Source organism: Monodelphis domestica, chromosome 4 (genome assembly GCF_027887165.1).
Source record: "Monodelphis domestica isolate mMonDom1 chromosome 4, mMonDom1.pri, whole genome shotgun sequence".
Lineage (NCBI taxonomy): Eukaryota > Metazoa > Chordata > Mammalia > Didelphimorphia > Didelphidae > Monodelphis > Monodelphis domestica.
This window is the reverse complement of record NC_077230.1, coordinates 448,082,612-448,105,685: the sequence shown is the minus strand read 5'-3', so window position 1 is coordinate 448,105,685 and position 23,074 is coordinate 448,082,612. Positions and strand designations below refer to the sequence as shown.

Below are 23,074 nucleotides of genomic sequence, written 5' to 3'. Positions count from 1 at the left end.
TTGAGTTTTCATTTAGGAATTACATAGCTGAATTCCTTGGCAACCTTAAATGAATATATATATATATCAGTCTTTTAAAGTTATTTCCTTGTCACAGGTGCAATAAACCTATTTCTTTTTGGCTTGGAGACTTGGTTTCCCTTACTTGCATTCCTACAGTTTGAAATTATACAACACCTTACTGAATGAATGTGGGGAAAATTTCACACACAGATCACCTTTTTCTCACCATCAGAGAATTCATACTTAAGTTTTATCTTGACTATGAATTCTCTGATGATGAGAAAAAGATGACCTGTGTGTGAAGTTTTCCCCACATTCACTCGTTACATTCATAAGGTTTCTCTTCAGTATGAATTTTCTGATGTTGAGAGGATAAACTGTCACTGAAAGATTTTCCACAATCAATAAACTTATAAGACTTTGGTCCAATACGAATTCTCTGATGTTTCATAAGGGAAGAGTTCCTACTAAAAGCTTTGCCACATCTACTACATTCATAGGGTTTCTCACCAGTATGAACTCTCAGGTGTAGAACCAGTAATGCATTCTGCCTGAAGGTGTAACCACAATCATTACACTTAAAGGGTTTTTTCCCCAGGATGAATTCTCTGATGATGAGAAAGAGAAGAACTATCACTAAAAGATTTTCCACAAGTACATTTATAAGGTTTCTCTCCAGTGTGAATTCTCTGGTGTCTAGTAAAAGATGAACTGTCACTGAAAGATTTTCTACAATCATTGCATTTATTGGGCTTCCCTCCTGTATGAATACTCTGATGCTTAGTAAAAGAAGAGCTATCACCAAAGGCTTTGCCACGCCCACTCCATTCATAGGGTTTCTCATCAGTGTGCATCCTCTGATGTAGTATCAGAAGTGCATTCTGCCTGAACCCTTTGCCACATTCATTACACTTTTTCTCCAGTATGAATTCTCTGGTGGGGAGAAAGGGGTGACTGTGTGTGAATGCTGCACGACATTCAGAACATTTGTAGGGCTTCTTTCCAGTATGAATTCTCTGATGTTGAGCGAGAGACGAACTGTCAATGAAGAATGTTCCACAGTCACTACATTTATAAGGTTTCTCTCCTGTATGGATTCTCTGATGTTTAGTAAGAGAAGAGCCATCATTGAAAGCTTTACCACATTCATTGCATTCATAAAGTTTCTCTCCAGTATCAACTCTTTGATGTAGTTTAAGAAATGAAATTTACTTAAAACTTTCCCACACTCCTTGCATTTATAGTGTGTCCCTCCAGTACACATTCCCTGATGTTGAGTTAAGAACTTACTGTGTAGAAATGCTTCCTCAAATTTATTATGTTTGTAGGATTTCTCTCCAGTAGCTATTTTATTACATAGAGCTGAAGAGTAATTAAATTCTTTCTTACAAATATTTTTGTTACAACGTATCTTTCTTGAGATTCTATGTTTTTAATTGCTTCTGAATACTGTTTAAAGTTATTCCCACGTATATCATATTTATGAATACTCTTTCCTAGAGAAATGTCTCTTTCTATAACAATGCTTGACTTATGAAGGAAATTCTTCCCAAATATATCACATTCACAAATTCTTATTTTATAAGGTATATTCTTGTGGCTGATTGTTATTTGCCTCAAATTCCTTTCATGGGTCCCCTGTGGCCTCTGGAATCTGCATTCCATGGTCCCAAATTGAAGTCCCATAAGTCTTATTCTGCAAGTCTTCCCTGGGATAAGTCTTTCAAGGAAGTACCTTGCTTTGCAACTGAGTTCTTGGTCTCAGGTCTAGCCTCCCAATTTATGGGGAAACAAATCATTGGAGTAAAAGCCCATGTTCATATTGGAGATATTTTCTCCTCACTCAGATTAAAAATAACATTTCCTCACAAACATCTGGTGAAATACTTAGACTGAGTAACATCCACATTTACAGATATAGAAAAGCCAGGGGAGACAGGGATTATTAGAAGGAGAAAGACTAAGTAATAGAAGTTCAAGGAAGGGAGGAATAAAAATAATCTGTAATAGCAAAAAAAAAAAAGGGGGGGGTGGACATAAGGAAGGTGAGGCTCCAATTGACTATTAGAAGATGTAGAAGATGTAGAGTATGTGGATTATTGGAGAAGGAACAGGACAGTGGAGGCAGGAGGCATACTCCTGTTTGTCAGTATATGAAAGAGTTTAGCTTAGATGAGAAAGAGAGTGTCCTTTCAGTAATAAAAAGTTTAAAACAGGCAAAAGATGAGATACCATTACTAGAGAACTTCAAGGTTGTATTATCAGAAGTCTGAAAAAAAAAAAGACAAACTTGTGGTCTGACCATATTCAAGAAAACCAAGGGCCCCAAGTCCTACCTTCAACACATAATGGTTGAGGGAATGGCAGGAAAGAAAAGATGAGAAAGTCAGGCAGGTGATTTGATGACAATAGGTCTATGGGAAAAAACTAATGTCTGAAAGTCTGAGGCCCCCTCTCCAGGACTAGTAGACTGAGTAAAACTACACACCTAATACTCCAAAGACTGAGGAACAGAGCTATTGACTACAATAACTACTATCCACTCGTCTTCTCCCTTGCTTACTTGGATATGTGTTTCTTGGTACTTCTTTCACTGCTGTCCATGATACTTCTTGTTCCAACAGGGAAATCACTTCTGCTTTGGACACCAGAAGCCTTGTTCATGAGTTTTTTAAAAAAGAAATGAAACAGAGTTGGAGAAAAGTATCAGTCTCACAATTTAATCCTAGCTAATCTTCATTAGGAGAAAGAAGACATGATAGGAAAGCTCCAAGAGTGACAGATTTTTAAAATTTATTCTTATATTTCATTTTACAAAAAATTGGTAATTTACCAATAAGAAATTTCCAAATTATTCAAAGTTACAAGATTCAAATTTTCTTCTTCCCTCCCCCTTCACAGAGCTGGCAGGCAAGCAAGCAATTCAATCTGGGTTATACACATATCATCACGTTTTCCATTCCCAACTTAGGAAACACTCATGACCCTCTAATTGGGGTTTTTGTAGATGGTTTAACTCTGGAAAGACCAAAGAAAAACCTGATCTTTGGTTTGGACTCTGAGTCTGTTAAGGTTCAGAGTCCTAACTTGATTCCTGTTGAGACTTAACCAGTAGACTGTGCTATTTTATAATTTGAAGGTGAAGTTGAGAAGTATAAGGATAATAGCAGTAGTTTTTGTTTAGATAATATAAATTTGGGTTAGTCAGATCAGGGAGGAGTAGTGTAGCCTGCAAAACACAGGAGAACTGGTTCCTCCTGGAATCTGGGTGTTTATTTGGGTGGATTTAGAATCTCTTAGAATTAGAAGTCCTTTATTTATCCTTATATAGTACAATAAACATTTTATGTTTATAACAAGAGTCTCTTTAGCATCCTTGCACCTGGGCCTGACGGGAAGTTCACATTTGAGCTTCACTTGATCACTGAAGATACTTTTGAATACATCTATCAAAAGTATTGGAACACTTTTAAAAAGTTTTGAATCTATATAGAAACAGTTTTTCCAGCTAAATATTTTCTTTATTTTTACACTGGCTTTCAAGTGGAAGTCTAACACCATTAAGGGAAACAATCCTTCCTTCTGGAGGGTCTAGATTCTCCTCCAATTAAACTCCTAAACAGAAAACAGACTCATATGCACATATACCCTTGTGGCACATGCATACCCAAAGGCATAGAATTCTAGACCAAGGATTCTAAACCACAGAGGATCCAAGAATCAGAGGTGGAAGGGACCTTCCCTCTAATTCTGACTCTTTACAACATCCCCAAAGGGGGGTTATTCACATTCCAGATGCTAACCTTCCCCAACAACTCCTTTTGGGCAGCTCTCATATTCAGGATGGTTTCTTTCCATGTCAGAAAGATCTTCCCTTCCCTCTTTTCTTGCCAAGGCACATTCCCATGAACGTTCTACTTTCCTGAGTTAGAGGGACAGCAAAGAGACAAAAAAATTTTTTTTGAGAAATTTTTATTGATTGATTTAGAATATTTTTCCATGGTTACATGATTCACACACTTTCCCTCCTCTCCTTCTACCTCCCTCCCATAGTCAACAAGCAATTCCACTGGGTTTTATATATAATGTGAAGAGTGAAATATTGAGGGAACTCATTTACTCATGAAGGGAAATCCAAAATCAGAGAACTTATGCAGAGTATGTAGAAAATGACTCCTCAAAGGGGAGCAAGTTATCTGAGTTCAACCAAGAGACAGGCCTTCAGTATCATGCAGGTGTATTAAAAATAGATGATCTGTGGAGCTATTTATAGTTGCGGTAAATGATATGCTCTGGTTCTGACGAGAGATACTGGGGAAAACTCAGGAAGCCCAGTTGTAATGGAGATAGAGGTACTTCTGAGAGATAGAGAGATACTATTACAGAGAGATATTCTAGGGTTGCCTATTGATCACTACTGATGTCTAATTGATTATTTTTCCTAAGCTCCTCCTCCCTCAATCCCTCCCGTCACCACCCTATTCTGAAGCCTTTGGCTTCGCAATCACCCCCACCCCCCTGAGTGGACTATAGGATTTATCAGGAAAAACTCTTTTCTCTTCCTTTTTCAAGTAAGGGGGTTTATTGGGAACAACAGGATGGAGAACCGAGGTAAGATGAGGTGAGAGGGATAAGGTGTTCCCTAATCTCTAAGGAAGGTTAGGAGGATTTTGGGAAATGTCAGTTCTGTCACAGCTGTGACACAAGTCTGTCAAGGAGATATGAAGGACAATTGATTTTCTTCTGTCTTCTTCTAATCAGCCCAGTATATAACAATCAATGACCAACATCAGCCACACCAAAGCCTCAGCCTAGGACAGAAGCCAAGGCAGTCTCTCAGTTCATCCCCTGGCCATGCTCCACCTGACATTCCTGGGAACATCCTATTTGAAATGTTCTTTCTTGATTGACATCTGAGGTCCTTTACTCTCTGTCTCCCATGCATGGAATTATCTCTTCCTTCATGCCTCTTCCACATTGGGGAAAACTCCCAGAAGTCTTTAGGGAAGCAAATGGAAAATGGGGATAGACTAAGAATCCAACTTCCCCTACCTGGCTTTAATAGATCTCTCTTTCTCTTTCCTGCAGTCAGTTTCAAAGAGTCTATCATCATGAGTGCTTGTCTCCAAGAAGGAATGAAAAACACTTCTTATCTGCAAAAGTCTTCTACTGATTCTGACTCTCAGGTGGGCACAACATTGGCTTTCCAACACCAATTAGTAGAGCCACATGCAAGACAACCATAAGGACTCATGATAAGAAGGGCCCTCTGCCACCAGAGAAGGAACTGATGGAGTCTGGATGCAGACTTCCTTTTTTCATTGCTCAGATTCTCTTCCACTCAGTGATGAGTATGGGGAACAGTTTGACAGTATTGCTTCTGTACACTCCATATCACATTGCTTGCCCACTGTTACAGGGAAATTAGCAGGAATAAGAGATCCTGCAAGGCAGAAGAGCAAGGTTCCAGAACTCTGGAGAGTGACAGGCAGTTCCTTCTGAGAGGGACAGTAGAGCAGCCAGGAGTTGAGTTTCTGCCTAGTTCTTCTGGGAAGGATGTACAGAGCTAGATATTCTCTCTCCTGTGGCTTTCCTGGTGATCCAGTCTGTTCTTGTGGGTCCCTGCTACTGCTGAGACTGATTTCCAAAAGAGATGCTCAAGACTCCAGAGGACAACTGTCAGTGAGACCTTCCTTTGAATCCTGTTCCTGCTACCTGCAATTCCGTCCCATTTTTATATATTAACTAAGGGGGTTTCATTTCACTAGATGAAGCAAGTAGATTTGTAGGTAGTGAAGTATTAAATGGTGGAGGTAACCACTTGACTTGGGTTTTAGATAGATCATCCCAAATCCCTTCCTCCCCTTATCTGAAAATGAACTATTGTCTGAGTTAGATTTATATACATTATTTCAGTAGAGTTATTTCACCACTCAGAGAAAGGGAAGGGGAAAAAGAGAGATATGCTGTGATTCTTCCACACTCTGCCCTTCTCAGAAGGCATACTGGCTGCACTTTCCTGTCCTTTTCCTGGTCTCTCTCTTTCTCGATGCTAGTCTCCCTAGCAGGCTAACTCTCACTCTCCAAGGCTACAATGGCCCTCAGATCCAATCACACATGGCAGCTGAAATAGCCAGAAATAGACATGCTCCAATCAGATTCTCCTCGAGCAGCAGGGATCCCCCACCAGCTCATCCACGCCACTCACAAGGCCCTGGTTCCACAAAGATCTGCTTCTCCTGTGTTTCACAGGCTACACTAATCATCCCTGATGTGATTAACCCAAATTTATACTATCTAAATAAAAACTACCACTATTATCCTGATAAATCTTAACTTTGCCTTCAAATTATAAAAAAGCAAAGGATAGCTGGTTGAGTCTCAACAAGAACCAAGTCAGGACTCTGAGCCTTAGCAGACTCAGAGTCCAAACCAAAGACCACATCTTTCTTTGACCTTCTCAGAGTTAAACAATCTATAAAGACAGTAATTGATAGTCAATAGTACTGCACACAGACAAAGGACATCATTATGTCCTGAGTCCCCCCTCACTCTGGAAAGCAAAGAAGTCATTGTAAAACCAAGACTGAAAGTACCACACTTCCCTTTCTCCAAGTTACACAGAAGAGATTAGCAATCACAGTTTCTCAGCTTGCTTACCTCTATAATAGCAACCCTGGTAATGTTCATGTGTGGAGTCATTTTCATAAACATTATCCTGAGGGAGAGTAGCACATCCAGCCCCCAGGAATGTTGCTGTGCTTAGGATTTTTCTCTCTATAAAAGTCTTTCTTTTTGTCACAATAAAGGAAGTCATAGCCCCAGTCATGGTGCCATGATTCTTCCCCAGGTCCTTCTCAAAAGGCATGCTGGCTTCACCTTTCTGGTCCTTCTCCTTATCTCACTCTTTCTCTCTAGCTGCTAGTTTTCCTAGCTGACTTACTCTCACTCTCCATGGCTACAACAGCCCTCAGATCCAATCACTCATCACCAGTCTCCCACACATGACCCCCATAGAAAGGGGAAAACAATTTGACTCAAAAAAATTTTAAAGAAAGTTTAAAATCAATTTTACATTTAATTAAGGGAAAAAATAGAATGTGATTTTTAAAAATGTACCAGGCTGGGCCCAAAATCTGCTCCTTAGATAAAGAAATCCAAACCTTCTCAAGGTCTATGCCATCTCCCCAGGGAAGTAAATAAGCCCTGAATTAAGGGAAAATTCCACCACCTGGAGGTGATCAAGATGGGGCAGGGCAGAGCTGAGGCCTGGAATAAAGGCAGAACTCCCAGAGCTTCAGAACCTTGGGAGGAAAGAGGCCAGATAAGGAAGTGAGAGGTACCAGGCCTACACTTTCTGATGGAGACTTCCTCAGGCAGCCCTCAGCCTGGATGAGTCTTTTTAGGTGGGAGCTCTTGTTCTGTCCCACTGAACTGAACCTGAGGTTACTCTATTGAGCTTCAGGGCCTTCTGGGGTCTGTTCCTGCTGTGGGTGAGTCTGCCCCATTTTCTCCTCCTCCTCCTCAAGTCCTCCTTCCTTCAGTCCCTCACCCCAAGCTCTCAGAGGGGTCTCCTCCTGCCTTAATGAGGACCAATGACCTAGAACAAGGTAGCTGAGGGTCACCCCTGATTGCAGAGGAAAGGAGGCCCTGGATTCCTCAGGGGCCTTAGTTCCCCAATGAAACCCTTATCTATGAAACCTCTGGTAGGTGCTACTCCCAGTTCTAGGTGATGGGGAATCAAAGGCCAAAGGCAAATAGAACCTTTCCTTTAGGAGTTTCCCATTTACCCTAAGGCAAACAGATAAGAACATAGGGAATGGGAAGGGACCTCAATACTAAGAAGGGCCAGGGGAACCAGGAGATATTCCCTTGGGTGTCCTGTTAATCCTATGTATAGCTTCCTTGGTATGTTTTTGTTTGAATGTTGTCTCCTGTGAGCTTCCTCAGGGAGGAGCCATTTTTTACCTCTTTCTTGGATGTCCAGCACTTAGCATAATACACAGCTCATAACAAGCTCTCAAGACATGTCCATTGATCTATTTTTCATGTTTAGAGTGTTATCAAATCGGTTACAACTTGACATAGAAAATTTAGAAACTTCAGAAGCAGATTTAGAGATAATAGATAAATTAATGGATAAATAAAATATCGACAGCAAGTCTATTCTATGCTGGGCTGTACTGAGCACTTTATAATACTACTATCTCTTAAGATCCTCACAACAATCCTAAGAGGTAGGTTGTCACTTTACCATTGAGGAAACTGAGTCAGCAGAGGTAAAGTGACTTGGCCAGGGTCACCCAGCTAGGAAGAGTCTGAATCCCAGATATGAACTCAAATCTTTCTGACTCTAGGCCCTTATGAACTCTTCCCTTCACCATCACTTCACTGCTACTAGATTAGGAGGGACCTTTTCTGCAATTAGCAGTTGAGGAAATAAGAGAAGTCAGTGATTTACCCAGTGTCTACTAAGTAGTTAGTCTAATAGTTGCAGCCAGATTTCCTGTCTCCTAAACTAGGGTTCTCTTTAGGCCACAGTGCTGCTTCCTATGACTGATGGTGGAGTCTGACTTGACTCTCCTATCCCAATCAGACCATGCCATTCTCCTACTCAAGGAATGCCAGTGACTCCCATTTGCTCTGGAATTCATGGGTCCAACTATGTGACCCTGAGCAAGTCACCTAATCACCACAGTCTACACTTTCCTGCTCTTTTCCTTTGGAACCCATACACAGTACTGATTCTGAGAGGGAAGGGAAGGGTTTAAAAAACAAAGAATTCATGAGTCTTCCTCTGTTCAGCATTGATAGGCCTCTCTACCTCATTCCAACTTCCTTTTACACAGTGTTTATTCATTACAATCATTCAGTTGTCCTTCTGATATTTCCCCTCATCTTCCTTCATCCTTGAACCCTTTTGGTAGTTCTCATGGCTTGGATTCCTGAATCTCTGATCACTCCTCATTACCCACCTCCTTCAATTCCTTCCTAGCTCTGTGTTGCCCATGGATCATGGCCACTTTTCCCTACTAGTTCTGTTGACCTTCTCTGCCTTTTCCCCATGAGTTCAGGCTATGTTTGAGAGAACTCAAGGACATTCCTCTTAGGGCTATTGTCACTGTGGGGTATGTGCCTGGTTGTTCTCAGCTACAAGGGTCCCGTTCCCCTAGAAGAGGCCACAAAGGAAATTTGTGTATTTCATTTCATCTCTTTCAGACTGGGAGTCCAGGTCTAAGACCAAGAAGGAAACTCCAAAGTAAAGCATTCCTGAGGAAGAAGGAAGCAAAAAGATTGGTCTTGCATTCTGCTTTGGAGAAGTAGAAATTGATGAAAACAAATTCTGTGGAGAAATCAGAGAAACCAGGAGTCACATTTGGGGCATTTCATCTTTACTCATTTCAGAAAAGTACCAACATGTATACTGGAGAGAAATTCTACAAGTGCCCCCAATGTAGGAAAGCTTTTAATAAAATCTCAAAACTCATTTTACATCAGAGAATTCATGTTGGAGAAAACCCTTGTGAATGCAATGACTGTGGGAAAGGTTTCCATCATAGGTCAAAACTTAACATACATAAGAGGGCACATACTAGAAAAAATCATTATCAATGCAATGACTGTGGGAAAATGTTTATTAATGGCTCAAAACTTATTTTACATCAGAGGATTCATATTGGTGAGAAGCCTTTTAAATGTAGTGAATGTGGGAAAGGCTTCAGTCATAGGTCAAAACTTATTATACACCAGAGAATTCATACTGGTCAGAAGCCATTTCAATGTCATGATTGTGGGAAGGCCTTTAATCAGCATTCCAATCTCCTTCAACACCAGAGAATTCATACTGGTGAGAAGCCATTTAAATGTGATGATTATGGGAAGGCATTTAATTGGATTTCCAAATTCCGTAAACACCAGAGAATTCATAATGATGAGAAGCCATATAAAGGTAATGATTGTGGGAAGACCTTTAATCAGAATTCCAACCTCTCTGTTCACCAAAGAATTCATACTAGTGAGAGGCCATTTCAATGTAATGATTGTGGGAAAGCCTTTATTCGGTGTTCCACTCTCTTTCAACACCAGAGAATTCATACTGTTGTGAAGCCATTTCAATGTCATGATTGTGGGAAGGCCTTTAATCAGAGTTCCCACCTCCTTCAACACCAGAGAATTCACACTGGTGAGAAGCCATTTCAATGTCATGGTACTGGGAAGGCCTTTAATCAGAATTCCAACATCTCTGTTCACCAAAGAATTCATAATACTGAGAGGCCATTTCAATTTCATGATTGTGGGAAGTCCTTTAAACAGAGTTCCCACCTCCTTCAACAACAAAGAATTCATACTGGTGAGAAGCCATTTCAATGTCATGATTGTGGGAAGGCCTTTAATCAGAGTTCCCACCTCCTTCAACACCAACGAATTCATACTGGTGAGAAGCCATTTCAATGTAATGATTGTGAGAAGGCCTTTAATCAGAGTTCCACCCTCCTTAAACACCAGAGAATTCATACTGGTGAGAAGGCATTTAAATGTGATGATTGTGGGAAGGCCTTTAATCAGAATTCCCACCTCCTTCAGCACCAGAGAATTCATAATGGTGAGAAGCCATTTAAATGTAATGATTGTGAGAAGGCCTTTAATCGGAGTTCCAACCTCCTTAAACACCAGAGAATTCATACTGGTGAGAAGCCATTTAAATGTAATGATTGTGGGAAGGCCTTTAATCAGAATTCCCACCTCCTTCAGCACCAGAGAATTCATACTGGTGAGAAGCCATTTCAATGTCATGATTGTGGGAAGGCCTTCAATCGGAGTTCCACACTCCTTAAACACCAGAGAATTCATACTGGCGAGAAGCCATTTCAATGTCATGATTGTGGGAAGGCCTTTAATCAGAGTTCCCACCTCCTTCAACATCAGAGAATTCATACTGATGAGAAGCCATTTCAATGTAGTGATTGTGGGATGGCCTTTAATCAGAGTTCCACCCTCCTTAAACACCAGAGAATTCATACTGATGAGAAGCCATTTAAATGTAATGATTGTGGGAAGGCCTTTAATCAGAGTTCCCACCTCCTTCAACATCAGAGAATTCATACTGGTGAGAAGCCATTTAAATGTGGTGTTTGTGGGATGGCTTTTAATCAGAGTTCCCCCCTCCTTCAACATCAGAGAATTCATACTGGTGAGAAGCCGTTTAAATGTAATGATTGTGAGAAGGCCTTTAATAGGAGTTCTGACCTCCTTAAACACCAGAGAATTCATACTGATGAGAAGCCATTTAAATGTAATGATTGTGGGAAGGCCTTTAATCAGAATTCCCACCTCCTTCAGCACCAGAGAATTCATACTGGTGAGAAGCCATTTAAATGTCATGATTGTGGGAAAGCCTTTAATCGGAGTTCCACCCTCCTTAAACACCAGAGAATTCATACTGGTGAGAAGCCATTTAAATGTGATGATTGTGGGAAGGCCTTTAATCAGAATTCCCACCTCCTTCAGCACCAGAGAATTCATACTGGTGAGAAGCCATTTAAATGTAATGATTGTGAGAAGGCCTTTAATCGGAGTTCCAACCTCCTTAAACACCAGAGAATTCATACTGATGAGAAGCCATTTAAATGTAATGATTGTGGGAAGGCCTTTAATCAGAATTCCCACCTCCTTCAGCACCAGAGAATTCATACTGTTGAGAAGCCATTTAAATGTCATGATTGTGGGAAGGCCTTTAATCGGAGTTACACCCTCCTTAAACACCAGAGAATTCATACTGATGAGAAGCCATTTAAATGTAATGATTGTGGGAAGGCCTTTAATCAGAATTCCCACCTCCTTCAGCACCAGAGAATTCATACTGGTGAGAAGCCATTTCAATGTCATGATTGTGGGAAGGCCTTTAATCGGAGTTCAACCCTTCTTAAACACCAGAGAATTCATACCGGTGAGAAGCCATTTAAATGTAATGATTGTGGGATGGCCTTTAATCAGAGTTCAAATTTAATTGTCCATCAGACAATTCATACTGGAAAGCTTATTAAAAAATATTGAATGTGGTACAGATTTCAATAAGAGAACAAACTTCCTGGTACATCAGAGAATTCACACTGGTGAGGAACCTTATTAACGTGAAGGCTGTGAGAAAGTCCTCAGTTTTCAGTCATATTTTCTTGACCATCAGAGGGCCCATATTAGTGAGAAACTTTAGTAATGTGATGAATATGCCAAAGGGCTCTGTAAGCATCTAGTACTCATTGATCATCTGATCATGTTAGATATAAACCTTTTCCGTACGCTTCTTGTGAGAATGTTTTGGTACGAAATACAAAATTTTCTACATTAGAAAACTTGTGCTGGAAAAAAAACTTTCATTTGAAAAAAAAGTTTCATTTGGCTGTATGATAATCATGAAATGTGTTTCTGTTATGTAGCCCAATAATGAATTCAATTTTTTATTTCATTCTTTACCTCATTTTTGACACTCAGATAATACAAACCATCTATATTTATTATTTTTATTAATATATTTTCTCCTCTCATTTATTCCTAGCTTTCTATAGGATTGATATTTATCTTTACATATTACAAACAAGGTAATGTTTTCTAGTTTGAATGTCACTTCATCTTGATATTAATATTCTAATTTCTGACTTATAATAAAATGTGATTTTTAGAATAATTGCTTATTTTAAAACTAGGGATTGTTTATCTTCAATGGTTTTTAAAACTCATCAGTGTTTTTGTTAATTGAGACATTCCACATGTCTTATTTTAATAAGAAATTCAAACTATTTCTAAAATTTTAGGAATTTCAGTTTATTTTCAATAATTTTCTTTTTATTCTTTTTGTCAATCCCATCATTCATTTATTCATTTATAGCAGAAACATATAATGGGGACAGTAAATGGACAAGTTCAGTAGCAGGAATAAGGGAACATTGCTGAACAGAATATGTCCCCTGTTGGTATCCATACAATATCTGCACATTAGGTGGATTGTCTGTAAAGGGCTGAGGAAGAAGAGATGAGTTTGGATCTGTACTACTAGGGGCAGATGCAGACTAGTAGTAAATGGGAAGAATTGGGTGTTTAAGGAAATGATAGATTTCCAGATAATGGAGGTAGATAGTTTTGAGTGATGTTAAGATCAAGCATATAATCAACTTTATGGATGGCTAAGTCACCAAGATAATGTTAACTTGGATGTGGAGAGGCTAAAGAAATGGGCGGCCAGCCCATTAGAGGGGGTATCACCATGGATGCTTCAGACTCGTAGATGAGAAGGCGATTGATTTGGAGGAAAAAATGATGTTCTGAGCACTGGAATCCAAGAGAAAGGAAAGAAGTCTCTCAGTTTTGATGGGTTTTCCCCCCTACTATATTGCAATTCTCTCCATTTGCTTTACAAGTTGCACTTGAATGGTTCCTTCTGTCCATGGATGAATACCAGTAGTGAGAAGGTGACAGTTTTGTAAAAAGTTTTCCAAATGATTTTAAGTCCAGGTTTCCAAGCAGGCTTCACAGTGTCTTTTGGAGTGGGAGAACTTGGCAATATTCCAGAGAGATTTTTCCATTTTGTCCCAGAAGATGCATTTAGACAAATCGTGTAGACTTCCTCATCTTACAAGGGCAGCCCTCATACACCTTACAGCTAATTTGGGGAGGAGGCAGAGAACTTTTCCCAGTAGGGGCCCTACTCTCCGCACATTCTTTGTTGTCCCTATAATCCATGAAAGTGAAAGATTCATAAGACCTGGCAAGAGAAGATGGGAAGGGCGGATTTCCTCCATTGATGAAAACCATATAACATGAGAGCTGCCCACAGAGGGTAGAAGTGGCTTGGTGGGATAGGGTAGAGGGAAGTTGTTTCTTCACAGGTTAGTAACAGAGAAGTAACTGACCCCTCTTTGAGGATGTTGCACAGGGTCGGGAGAAGATAACTTCCAACTTCCGGTTAAGATGGCGGCTTAGAGAAAGCTAAAGCTCAGATCTCCGGAAAACCCTTCCCGACAGATCTCAAACGATAAGCTCCTAAGGCGCCGAAATTCAAAACGATCAAAAGCACAGACCCTGGGAACCCTCCTCCTGGACCTGGACCCTGTTCAAAAGGTACGGCTCCCCTCAAAAGCCAGAACCCGAGATCACTCGGACCTCAGGGGTAGGAGCGCAGAGTCCAAGGCTCCCGGAAGCCGCAGCCTGGCCGGGCTCAGAGAGCAGAGTCCTCCGAACCACAACCCTCAGGGCCTTCTACCCGAGTCCGGGTGAAAGTTACTGCCTGGGGCTTCCGCTGCAGAGAGCTGGTCGAAACAACAGCAACCCTCAGGGCGGGCAAAACAGCCTCACGGGCTGGATCCTGCTATCCAAGTCTCAGTGAAAGTCCTTGCCCTCAGACCTTGGGTTAGCTGCAGCCCATCCCCCCGGCAGGCCGAGGAAACAGCCTCACGGCCAGCGATTCTGAAGGCAACTTCCGGAAAGCGAGCAGGGGGGGAGAGTGTGGCCTCGTGGTCCGACCCTTCCATTCCAGTTCCAGTGAGGCATATTCAGTTTAACCCAGGGAAAGCTCATAGAAGGGACAATCTGCCCCGGACTAAAGCCTCTGATCACCAGACAGAGATAAGAAAAGCTAATCCTCCACATTCAGAGATGGCAGCAAACTCCACAGAAGCACAGAAGCCCCAAAATACCAAGAAAAATAAGAAGAAAGGGGCGACTTTGGACACATTCTATGGAGCCAAAATACAAAATACAGAGCAGATAGAAGAAGATATACAAGAAAATTCTCCAAAATCTTCCAAAGGAAATGGAAACTCTCCATAAACCCATGAAGAATTTGAATCAGAAATGACCAAAAAGATGGAAGCCCTCTGGGAGGAAAAGTGGGAAATAATGCAAAAGAAATTCACGCATCTACAAAACCAGTTTGACCAAACTGTAAAAGAAAACCAGGCTTTAAAGCAAGAACTAATAAAGCAGAGCCAAAACACCAAGAAATTAGAAGAGAACATAAAATATCTCACCGACAAGGTGATAGATCTGGAAAATAGAGGGAGAAGAGAAAATTTAAGAATAATTGTACTCCCAGAAAAACCAGAAATAAACACCAAACTGGACATGGTGATACAAGATATAATCAAAGAAAATTGCCCAGAGATTCTAGAACAAGGGGGCAATACAGCCACTGACAGAGCTCACAGAACACCTTCTACACTAAACCCCCAAAAGACAACTCCCAGGAATGTAATTGCCAAATTCCAAAGCTATCAAACAAAAGAAAAAATCCTACAGGAAGCCAGAAAAAGACAATTTAGATATAAAGGAATGCCAATCAGGGTCACACAAGACCTTGCAAGTTCTACTCTGAATGATCGTAAGGCATGGAACATGATCTTCAGAAAGGCAAGAGAGCTGGGTCTCCAACCAAGAATCAGCTACCCAGCAAAACTGACTATATACTTCCAAGGGAAAGTATGGGCATTCAACAAAATAGAAGACTTCCGACTTTTTGCAAAGAAAAGACCAGAGCTCTGTGGAAAGTTTGATACCGAAAATCAAAGAGCAAGGAATACCTGAAAAGGTAAATATTAAGGAAAGGGGAAAAATGTTATTTTCTTTTACTCAAACTCTCTTCTATAAGGACTACATTTATATCAATCTATGTATACTAATATGTGGGGAAAATGTAATGTATAAATAGGGGGTAAAGAAAGACCAAATAGAATAATCGTTCTCACACAAAGATTCACATGGGAAGGGGAGGGGAAGAAAACTCCTATAAGAAGGAGAGGAAGAGAGGGGTTTTTTTTTTTACTTAAACCTCAATCTCAGGGAAATAAACTCTGAGAGGGAAAAACATCCAGATCCATTGGGATCTTGAATTCTATCTTACCCAACAAGGGTAAGGAGAAGGGAAAACCGAGGGGGGGAGGGGGAGAGGGAGAACAAAAAGGGAGGGAAAGAGAGGGGGGAGGGGGAGAGGGAGAACAAAAAGGGAGGGAAAGAGAGGGGGAGGGGGAGGGAAGAAAAAGGGAGGGACTAAAAAGGGAAACATCAAGGGAGGGGACAAGGGGACTGATTCAAAGTAAATCACTGGACTAAAAGGTAGAGCTGAAGAAGAAAAGGTTAGAATTAGGGAAGGCAATCAAAATGCCAGGGAGTCCACAAATGACAATCATAACTTTGAACGTGAATGGGATGAACTCACCCATAAAACGTAGACGAATAGCAGAATGGATTAGAATCCAAAACCCTACCATATGTTGTCTTCAAGAAACACACATGAGGCGGGTTGACACACACAAGGTCAGAATTAAAGGATGGAGTAAGACCTTCTGGGCCTCAACTGATAGAAAGAAGGCAGGAGTGGTAATCATGATATCTGATAAAGCCAATGCAAAAATAGACCTGATCAAAAGGGATAGGGAAGGTAATTATATTTTGTTAAAAGGGACTCTAGACAATGAGGAAATATCATTAATCAACATGTATGCACCAAATAATATAGCACCCAAATTTCTAATGGAGAAACTAGGAGAATTGAAGGAAGAAATAGACAATAAAACCATACTAGTGGGAGACTTAAACCAACCATTATCAAATTTAGATAAATCAAATCAAAAAATAAATAAGAAAGAGGTAAAAGAAGTGAATGAAATCTTAGAAAAATTAGAATTAATAGACATATGGAGAAAAATAAATAGGGATAAAAAGGAATACACCTTCTTCTCAGCACCACATGGCACATTCACAAAAATTGACCATACATTAGGTCACAGAAACATAGCACACAAATGCAAAAAAGCAGAAATAATGAATGCAGCCTTCTCAGATCACAAGGCAATAAAAATAATGATTAGTAATGGTACATGGAAAACCAAATCTAAAACCAATTGGAAATTAAACAATATGATACTCCAAAACCGTTTAGTTAAAGAAGAAATCATAGAAACAATTAATAATTTCATCAAGGAAAATGACAATGGCGAAACATCCTTTCAAACCTTTTGGGATGCAGCCAAAGCGGTAATCAGAGGCAAATTCATATCCCTGAAAGCTTATATTAACAAACAAGGGAGAGCAGAGATCAATCAATTGGAAATGCAATTGAAAAAACTCGAAAGCGATCAAATTAAAAACCCCCAGCAGAAAACCAAATTAGAAATCCTAAAAGTTAAGGGAGAAATTAATAAAATCGAAAGTGATAGAACTATTGATTTAATAAATAAGACAAGAAGCTGGTACTTTGAAAAAACAAACAAAATAGACAAAGTACTGGTCAATCTAATTAAAAAAAGGAAGGAAGAAAAGCAAATTCACAGCATTAAAGATGAAAAGGGGGATAGCACCTCCAATGAGGAGGAAATTAAGGCAATCATTAGAAATTACTTTGCCCAATTATATGGCAATAAATACACCAATTTAGGAGAAATGGATGAATATATACAAAAATACAAACTGCCTAGACTAACAGAAGAGGAAATAGAATTCTTAAATAATCCCATATCAGAAATTGAAATCCATCAAGCCATCAAAGGACTTCCTAAGAAAAAATCCCCAGGGCCTGATGGATTCACCTGTGAATTCTATCAAACATTCAGAGAACAGTTAATCCCAATACTATACAAACTATTTGACATAATAAGCAAAGAGGGAGTTCTACCAAACTCCTTTTACGACACAAACATGGTACTGATTCTAAAACCAGGCAGGTCAAAATCAGAGAAAGAAAACTATAGGCCAATCTCCCTAATGAATATAGATGCAAAAATCTTAAATAGGATACTAGCAAAAAGACTCCAGCAAGTGATCAGAAGGATCATTCACCATGATCAAGTAGGATTTATACCAGGGATGCAGGGCTGGTTCAACATTAGGAAAACCATCCACATAATTGACCACATCAACAAGCAAACTAGCAAGAACCACATGATTATCTCAATAGATGCAGAAAAAGCCTTTGATAAAATACAACACCCATTCCTATTAAAAACACTAGAAAGCATAGGAATAGAAGGGTCATTCCTAAAAATAATAAACAGTATATATCTAAAACCAACAGCTAATATCATCTGCAATGGGGATAAACTAGATGCATTCCCAATAAGATCATGAGTGAAACAAGGATGCCCATTATCACCTCTACTATTTGACATTGTACTAGAAACACTAGCAGTAGCAATTAGAGAAGATAAAGGAATTGAAGGCATCAAAATAGGCAAGGAGGAGACTAAGTTATCACTCTTTGCGGATGACATGATGGTCTACTTAAAGAATCCTAGAGATTCAACCACAACTACAAAACACTCGCCACACAACTAAAACTAGACTTGAACAAATGGAAAAACATTAACTGCTCATGGATAGGACGAGCCAATATAATAAAAATTCCCATCCTACCCAAACTTATTTATCTATTTAGTGCCATACCAATTGAACTACCAAAATACTTCTTCACTGATTTAGAAAAAACCATAACAAAGTTCATTTGGAAGAACAAAAGATCAAGGATATCCAGGGAAATAATGAAAAAAAACACATACGATGGGGGCCTTGCAGTCCCTGACCTAAAACTATATTACAAAGCAGCAGTCATCAAAACAATTTGGTACTGGCTAAGAAACAGAAAGGAAGATCAGTGGAATAGACTGGGGGAAAGCGACCTCAGCAAGACAGTATACGATAAACCCAAAGATCCCAGCTCTTGGGACAAAAATCCACTATTCGATAAAAACTGCTGGGAAAATTGGAAGACAGTGTGGGAGAGACTAGGAATAGATCAACACCTCACACCCTACACCAAGATAAATTCAAAATGGGTGAGTGACTTAAACATAAAGAAGGAAACCATAAGTAAACTGGGTAAACACAGAATAGTATACATGTCAGACCTTTGGGAGGGGAAAGGCTTTAAAACCAAGCAAGATATAGAAAGAATCACAAAATGTAAAATAAATAATCATCATCTAACTAAATCAAACTAAAAAGCTTTTGTACAAACAAAACCAATATAACTAAAATCAGAAGGGAAACAACAAATTGGGAAAAAATCTTCATAGAAACCTCTGACAAAGGTTTAATTACTCATATTTATAATGAGCTAAATCAATTGTACAAAAAATCAAGCCATTCTCCAATTGATAAATGGGCAAGGGAAATGGATAGGCAGTTCTCAGATAAAGAAATCAAAACTATCAACAAGCACATGAAGAAGTGTTCTACATCTCTTATAATCAGAGAGATGCAAATCAAAACAACTCTGAGGTATCACCTCACACCTAGCAGATTGGCTAATGTAACAGCAAAGGAAAGTAATGAATGCTGGAGGGGATGTGGCAAAGCAGGGACATTAATTCATTGCTGGTGGAGTTGTGAATTGATCCAACCATTCTGGAGGGCAATTTGGAGCTATGCCCAAAGGGCGACAAAAGAATATCTACCCTTTGACCCAGCCATAGCACTGCTGGGTCTGTACCCCAAAGAGATAATGGACACAAAGACTTGTACAAAAATATTCATAGCTGCGCTCTTTGTGGTGGCCCAAAACTGGAAAACGAGGGGATGCCCATCAATTGGGGAATGGCTGAACAAAGTGTGGTATATGTTGGTAATGGAATACTATTGTGCTAAAAGGAATAATAAAGTGGAGGAGTTCCATGGAGACTGGAACAACCTCCAGGAAGTGATGCAGAGCGAGAGGAGCAGAACCAGGAGAACATTGTATACAGAGACTAATACACTGTGGTATAATCGAACGTAATGGACTTCTCCATTAGTGGCGGTGTAATGTCCCTGAACAACTTGCAGGGATCCAGGAGAAAAAAACACCATTCATAAGCAAAGGATAAACTATGGGAGTGGAAACACCGAGAAAAAGCAACTGCCTGAATACAGCGGTTGAGGAGACATGACAGAGGAGAGACTCTAAATGAACACTCTAATGCAAATACTATCAACAAAGCAATGGGTTCAAATCAAGAAAACATCTAATGCCCAGTGGACTTATGCGTCGGCTATGGGGGGTGGGGGGGAGGAAAAGAAAATGATCTATGTCTTTAATGAATAATGCTTGGAAATGATCAAATAAAATATATTAAAAAAAAAAAAGAAAAGAAAAAAAAAGAAGATAACTTCCAGCTCCAACTCTAGGATTCTCTGTGGTTCAGGATCTTTGGGCTAGATTCAGTCCTGGGGAGTACAACTGTTTCTGAGCTATGTGGCTGGCTGTGCATATCAATCCATTTCCTGTCCAAGAGTTTCATTTGAGGGTAGTCTAGCCCCTCTAGAGGCCAAAGGTTGTTCTCCCATCCATGGGAGGTGTTAAATTTATTTGTGCTTGTGACTGAAACATATTAATTAGGCCATTGCCAGGGAATTAAATTCTAAATCCCAAGATGAATTACTAAAGTAAATGGAATTTATGTTTTATTTATTTACAATTAGGGGAAGATCATATAGAGAGAGACAGAGACAGAGAGACATCAGGATTGGGTTTATTCTGATATCAGTTAGAATTTCTAAGCCCCAGGGGGTGGGGGGTTGGGTCTCAAGATGATGGGCCTTTCTTAAGAGATTTAGATCTCTGCTTCAGACTTTCACTCACCAATGGAAAGGCAGTCTGAGGTCTCCTGCAGGAGTTCCTCCAGAGGTCCAGTTCCTCTAGTCCAACTCTGTGTTGGATAGAGGAGTCAGAGAATCCTCCATCCAACTCGAATCTTGAGTCAAAATATCTTCTTCTGGCCTCTGATCTTTTTAAAGATCTTTTTCTCGTGTCACGTCCAATCACCCCAGATGCTCCTCTCCAGGACTGCCCACTCTTTAGTTCACACTGTCTTTAGTTATATTACCTATTTTTGGTTATTTTAACACCTTTTTTAAATTAGTTCACCTTTTGTAGTTACTTAACACCTTTTGTAGTTAAAATGGGTAGATCGACTTAAAATACTGAATCACCTCCTTTTTGTAGATTAACATCTAAAAGTAGATTGTGAATTACAATTCAATCTTCCCAAGAAAGGAAGACCCAAGTGCCTTCATTGTTAGAATCAGGGGATGTAAAGGGGTCAATTTAGGGGTTTTGACTAATATATCATCCTCATGGTCACCAGAGATTCATTCAAATCCCAATAAAAATATTCAAGTCAGTTAGGGAATTTTTTATATTGGTTTAATTAATATAGAAGGAAGGAATTAAGAACAGAGAGGGAAAAGGGTATAAGATTTCTCCAGCCAAGCCTGAGCCAAGCTCTTCAGAGATCTTGCAATCATGAGGCCTCCTCCCAAGATGAGGGACCTCCTAGGAGGAAAAAAAGGAATCAGCCTAAACTCCAAGAGAGCTCAGGAAACAGGCCTCACCTGACCCACAATCTTAAGCTTCTCCCAGTTACTGTATCAAGGACACTCATCACCAAACCGGGACAATAGCTGCAGCCATGCCAAGATGCCCAGCACACTGCCACAAGCCACCTCTCCACCAAAAGAGAGCTGGCAAGAGGAAGTGCCGTGAATATATAGACTTTTTTTAATATCACTTCCTGCATCTCACATGTACCAATGGTAGCTTAAGCTTGACTTAGGACAGCCTAGGGCATCTGTCAGTGGTTTCCGATTTGTCACTTGATGGCACATATCAAAGAAGGGGTGTAGACATTCCCATTTTGTTAGGATTTCCCAGAAAGTGCCCGCCTACTCCAGGCAGTCACACACAGCAGAATGTAGGCCTCTTGGCAAAGGGAGAAAGGACTACAGAGAAGGCCCAGAGATTCTTCCCTCTCTGACTGTCCGTCAGAAGCTGAAGGGCCCTTTTCCCTCCTCTACTATTAAGGTTTTGGGCCTGAGTAATGTAATATTTATAGAGGAAATGGGTGGGATATGAAGAACAGGAGATACTGAAGGTTTTGGAACAGGGAATGGAGGAGTTGAGGGGAGAGAGGAAATATGGCTGCTGATGAGGATATAGGAGATACCCCCTGCTGAGGCTATTTTTGAAAATGATAGCCTGAGGGGACATCTTCCCTATTTGGATTGATGTGGGAGATACTCCAGAGCAGGAAGGCATGGGACACTCCTGAGGAACAAGGCTCCCTCCAGTCTTAGTTGCCCAGCAGGGGTCAAGGACTATTGATTGTTGAATAAGTGTCCTGAGATTCAGCTCCCTCTATGTCCCCTGAAATGACAGTCCTCTTATCTGACTGCAAAGATAAATTTTAATAACAATGTTGGATTGGGGAAGGTATCAGGGAAGAAGAGGGATTTCCCTAGATGAGGTTTGAGTCTCTCTCAGCTTTTGAGCTGAGGCCAGGTCTCACAGAGGGATGGAGGGTTTCTTTTATTCCTGTCTATGCAATTCTGTGCTAGTTTTCTTAAATTCAAAGTCATAGCAGTAGACAGCAAGAGGAAGAAAAGTTCTGATCTTCAGAGGTGGTTGGGCCTGTCTCTTCGGGCTGATGCCCCTAAATACTGGCCTTACATCCAAACTGTTTCCACTGAGTCCTTTTGTCCGATGAATATGATCACAGGGATCCAGGTAGAGCACACAGTTGGGAAATTTGTGAAAAGAGGCACTTCTATCTAGAAACAGGAAGAGAGTGCTCCTCACACTCAACCATCTGAGCCTTTCCCACTAAATCCTGGCTACAAAAAGGCTGTCACCAATAGTGAATATTGAGGAAATCTATTTACTCAACCAAACCCAAACCACAAAATAGATGAATTGCAAAAATTAGAGTATGGCAAACATGGCTCCCCAACTGGGATCAAGCTATTTAAGTTCAACCAACAGTCAAGTTTTCCATATCATCCTGGGGAAAATTCTCAGAAGTCTTTAGAGAAGCCAATGGAAATCAGTAGAGATCAGTGGATATACAGAGGAGCTAGCTATCTCTACATATCTGTAAGAGATCTCTCTTTCTCCTTTCTGGTGACATTTTATGAGAAAGAACAAAGAGGGAACAGCCAGGTGATTTAGTGGATTGAGAGCCAGGTTCAAATCTGGCCACAGACATTTCTAAGCTGTGTGACCCTGGGCATGTCCTGACCCATCCCAGTTGGGCCCCTGGGCACCTCCTGACCCAGG

At 40.2% G+C, this 23,074-nt stretch overlaps 1 protein-coding gene across 1 annotated transcript in view; it reads left to right on the top strand.

The window, feature by feature from the left end:
• Positions 1 to 9,288: 9,288 nt before the first annotated feature.
• The window catches only part of LOC130454041 (zinc finger protein 721-like), a 35,191-nt gene continuing 21,405 nt past the window's right edge, over positions 9,289 to 23,074 (top strand). The window contains exons 1-2 of the mRNA XM_056796863.1: positions 9,289 to 12,012; positions 18,935 to 18,945. Of these exons, the coding sequence (XP_056652841.1) occupies positions 9,334 to 12,012; positions 18,935 to 18,945 (2,690 nt within the window). The 5' untranslated portion in view covers positions 9,289 to 9,333. The remainder of the gene's footprint in view (positions 12,013 to 18,934; positions 18,946 to 23,074) is intronic.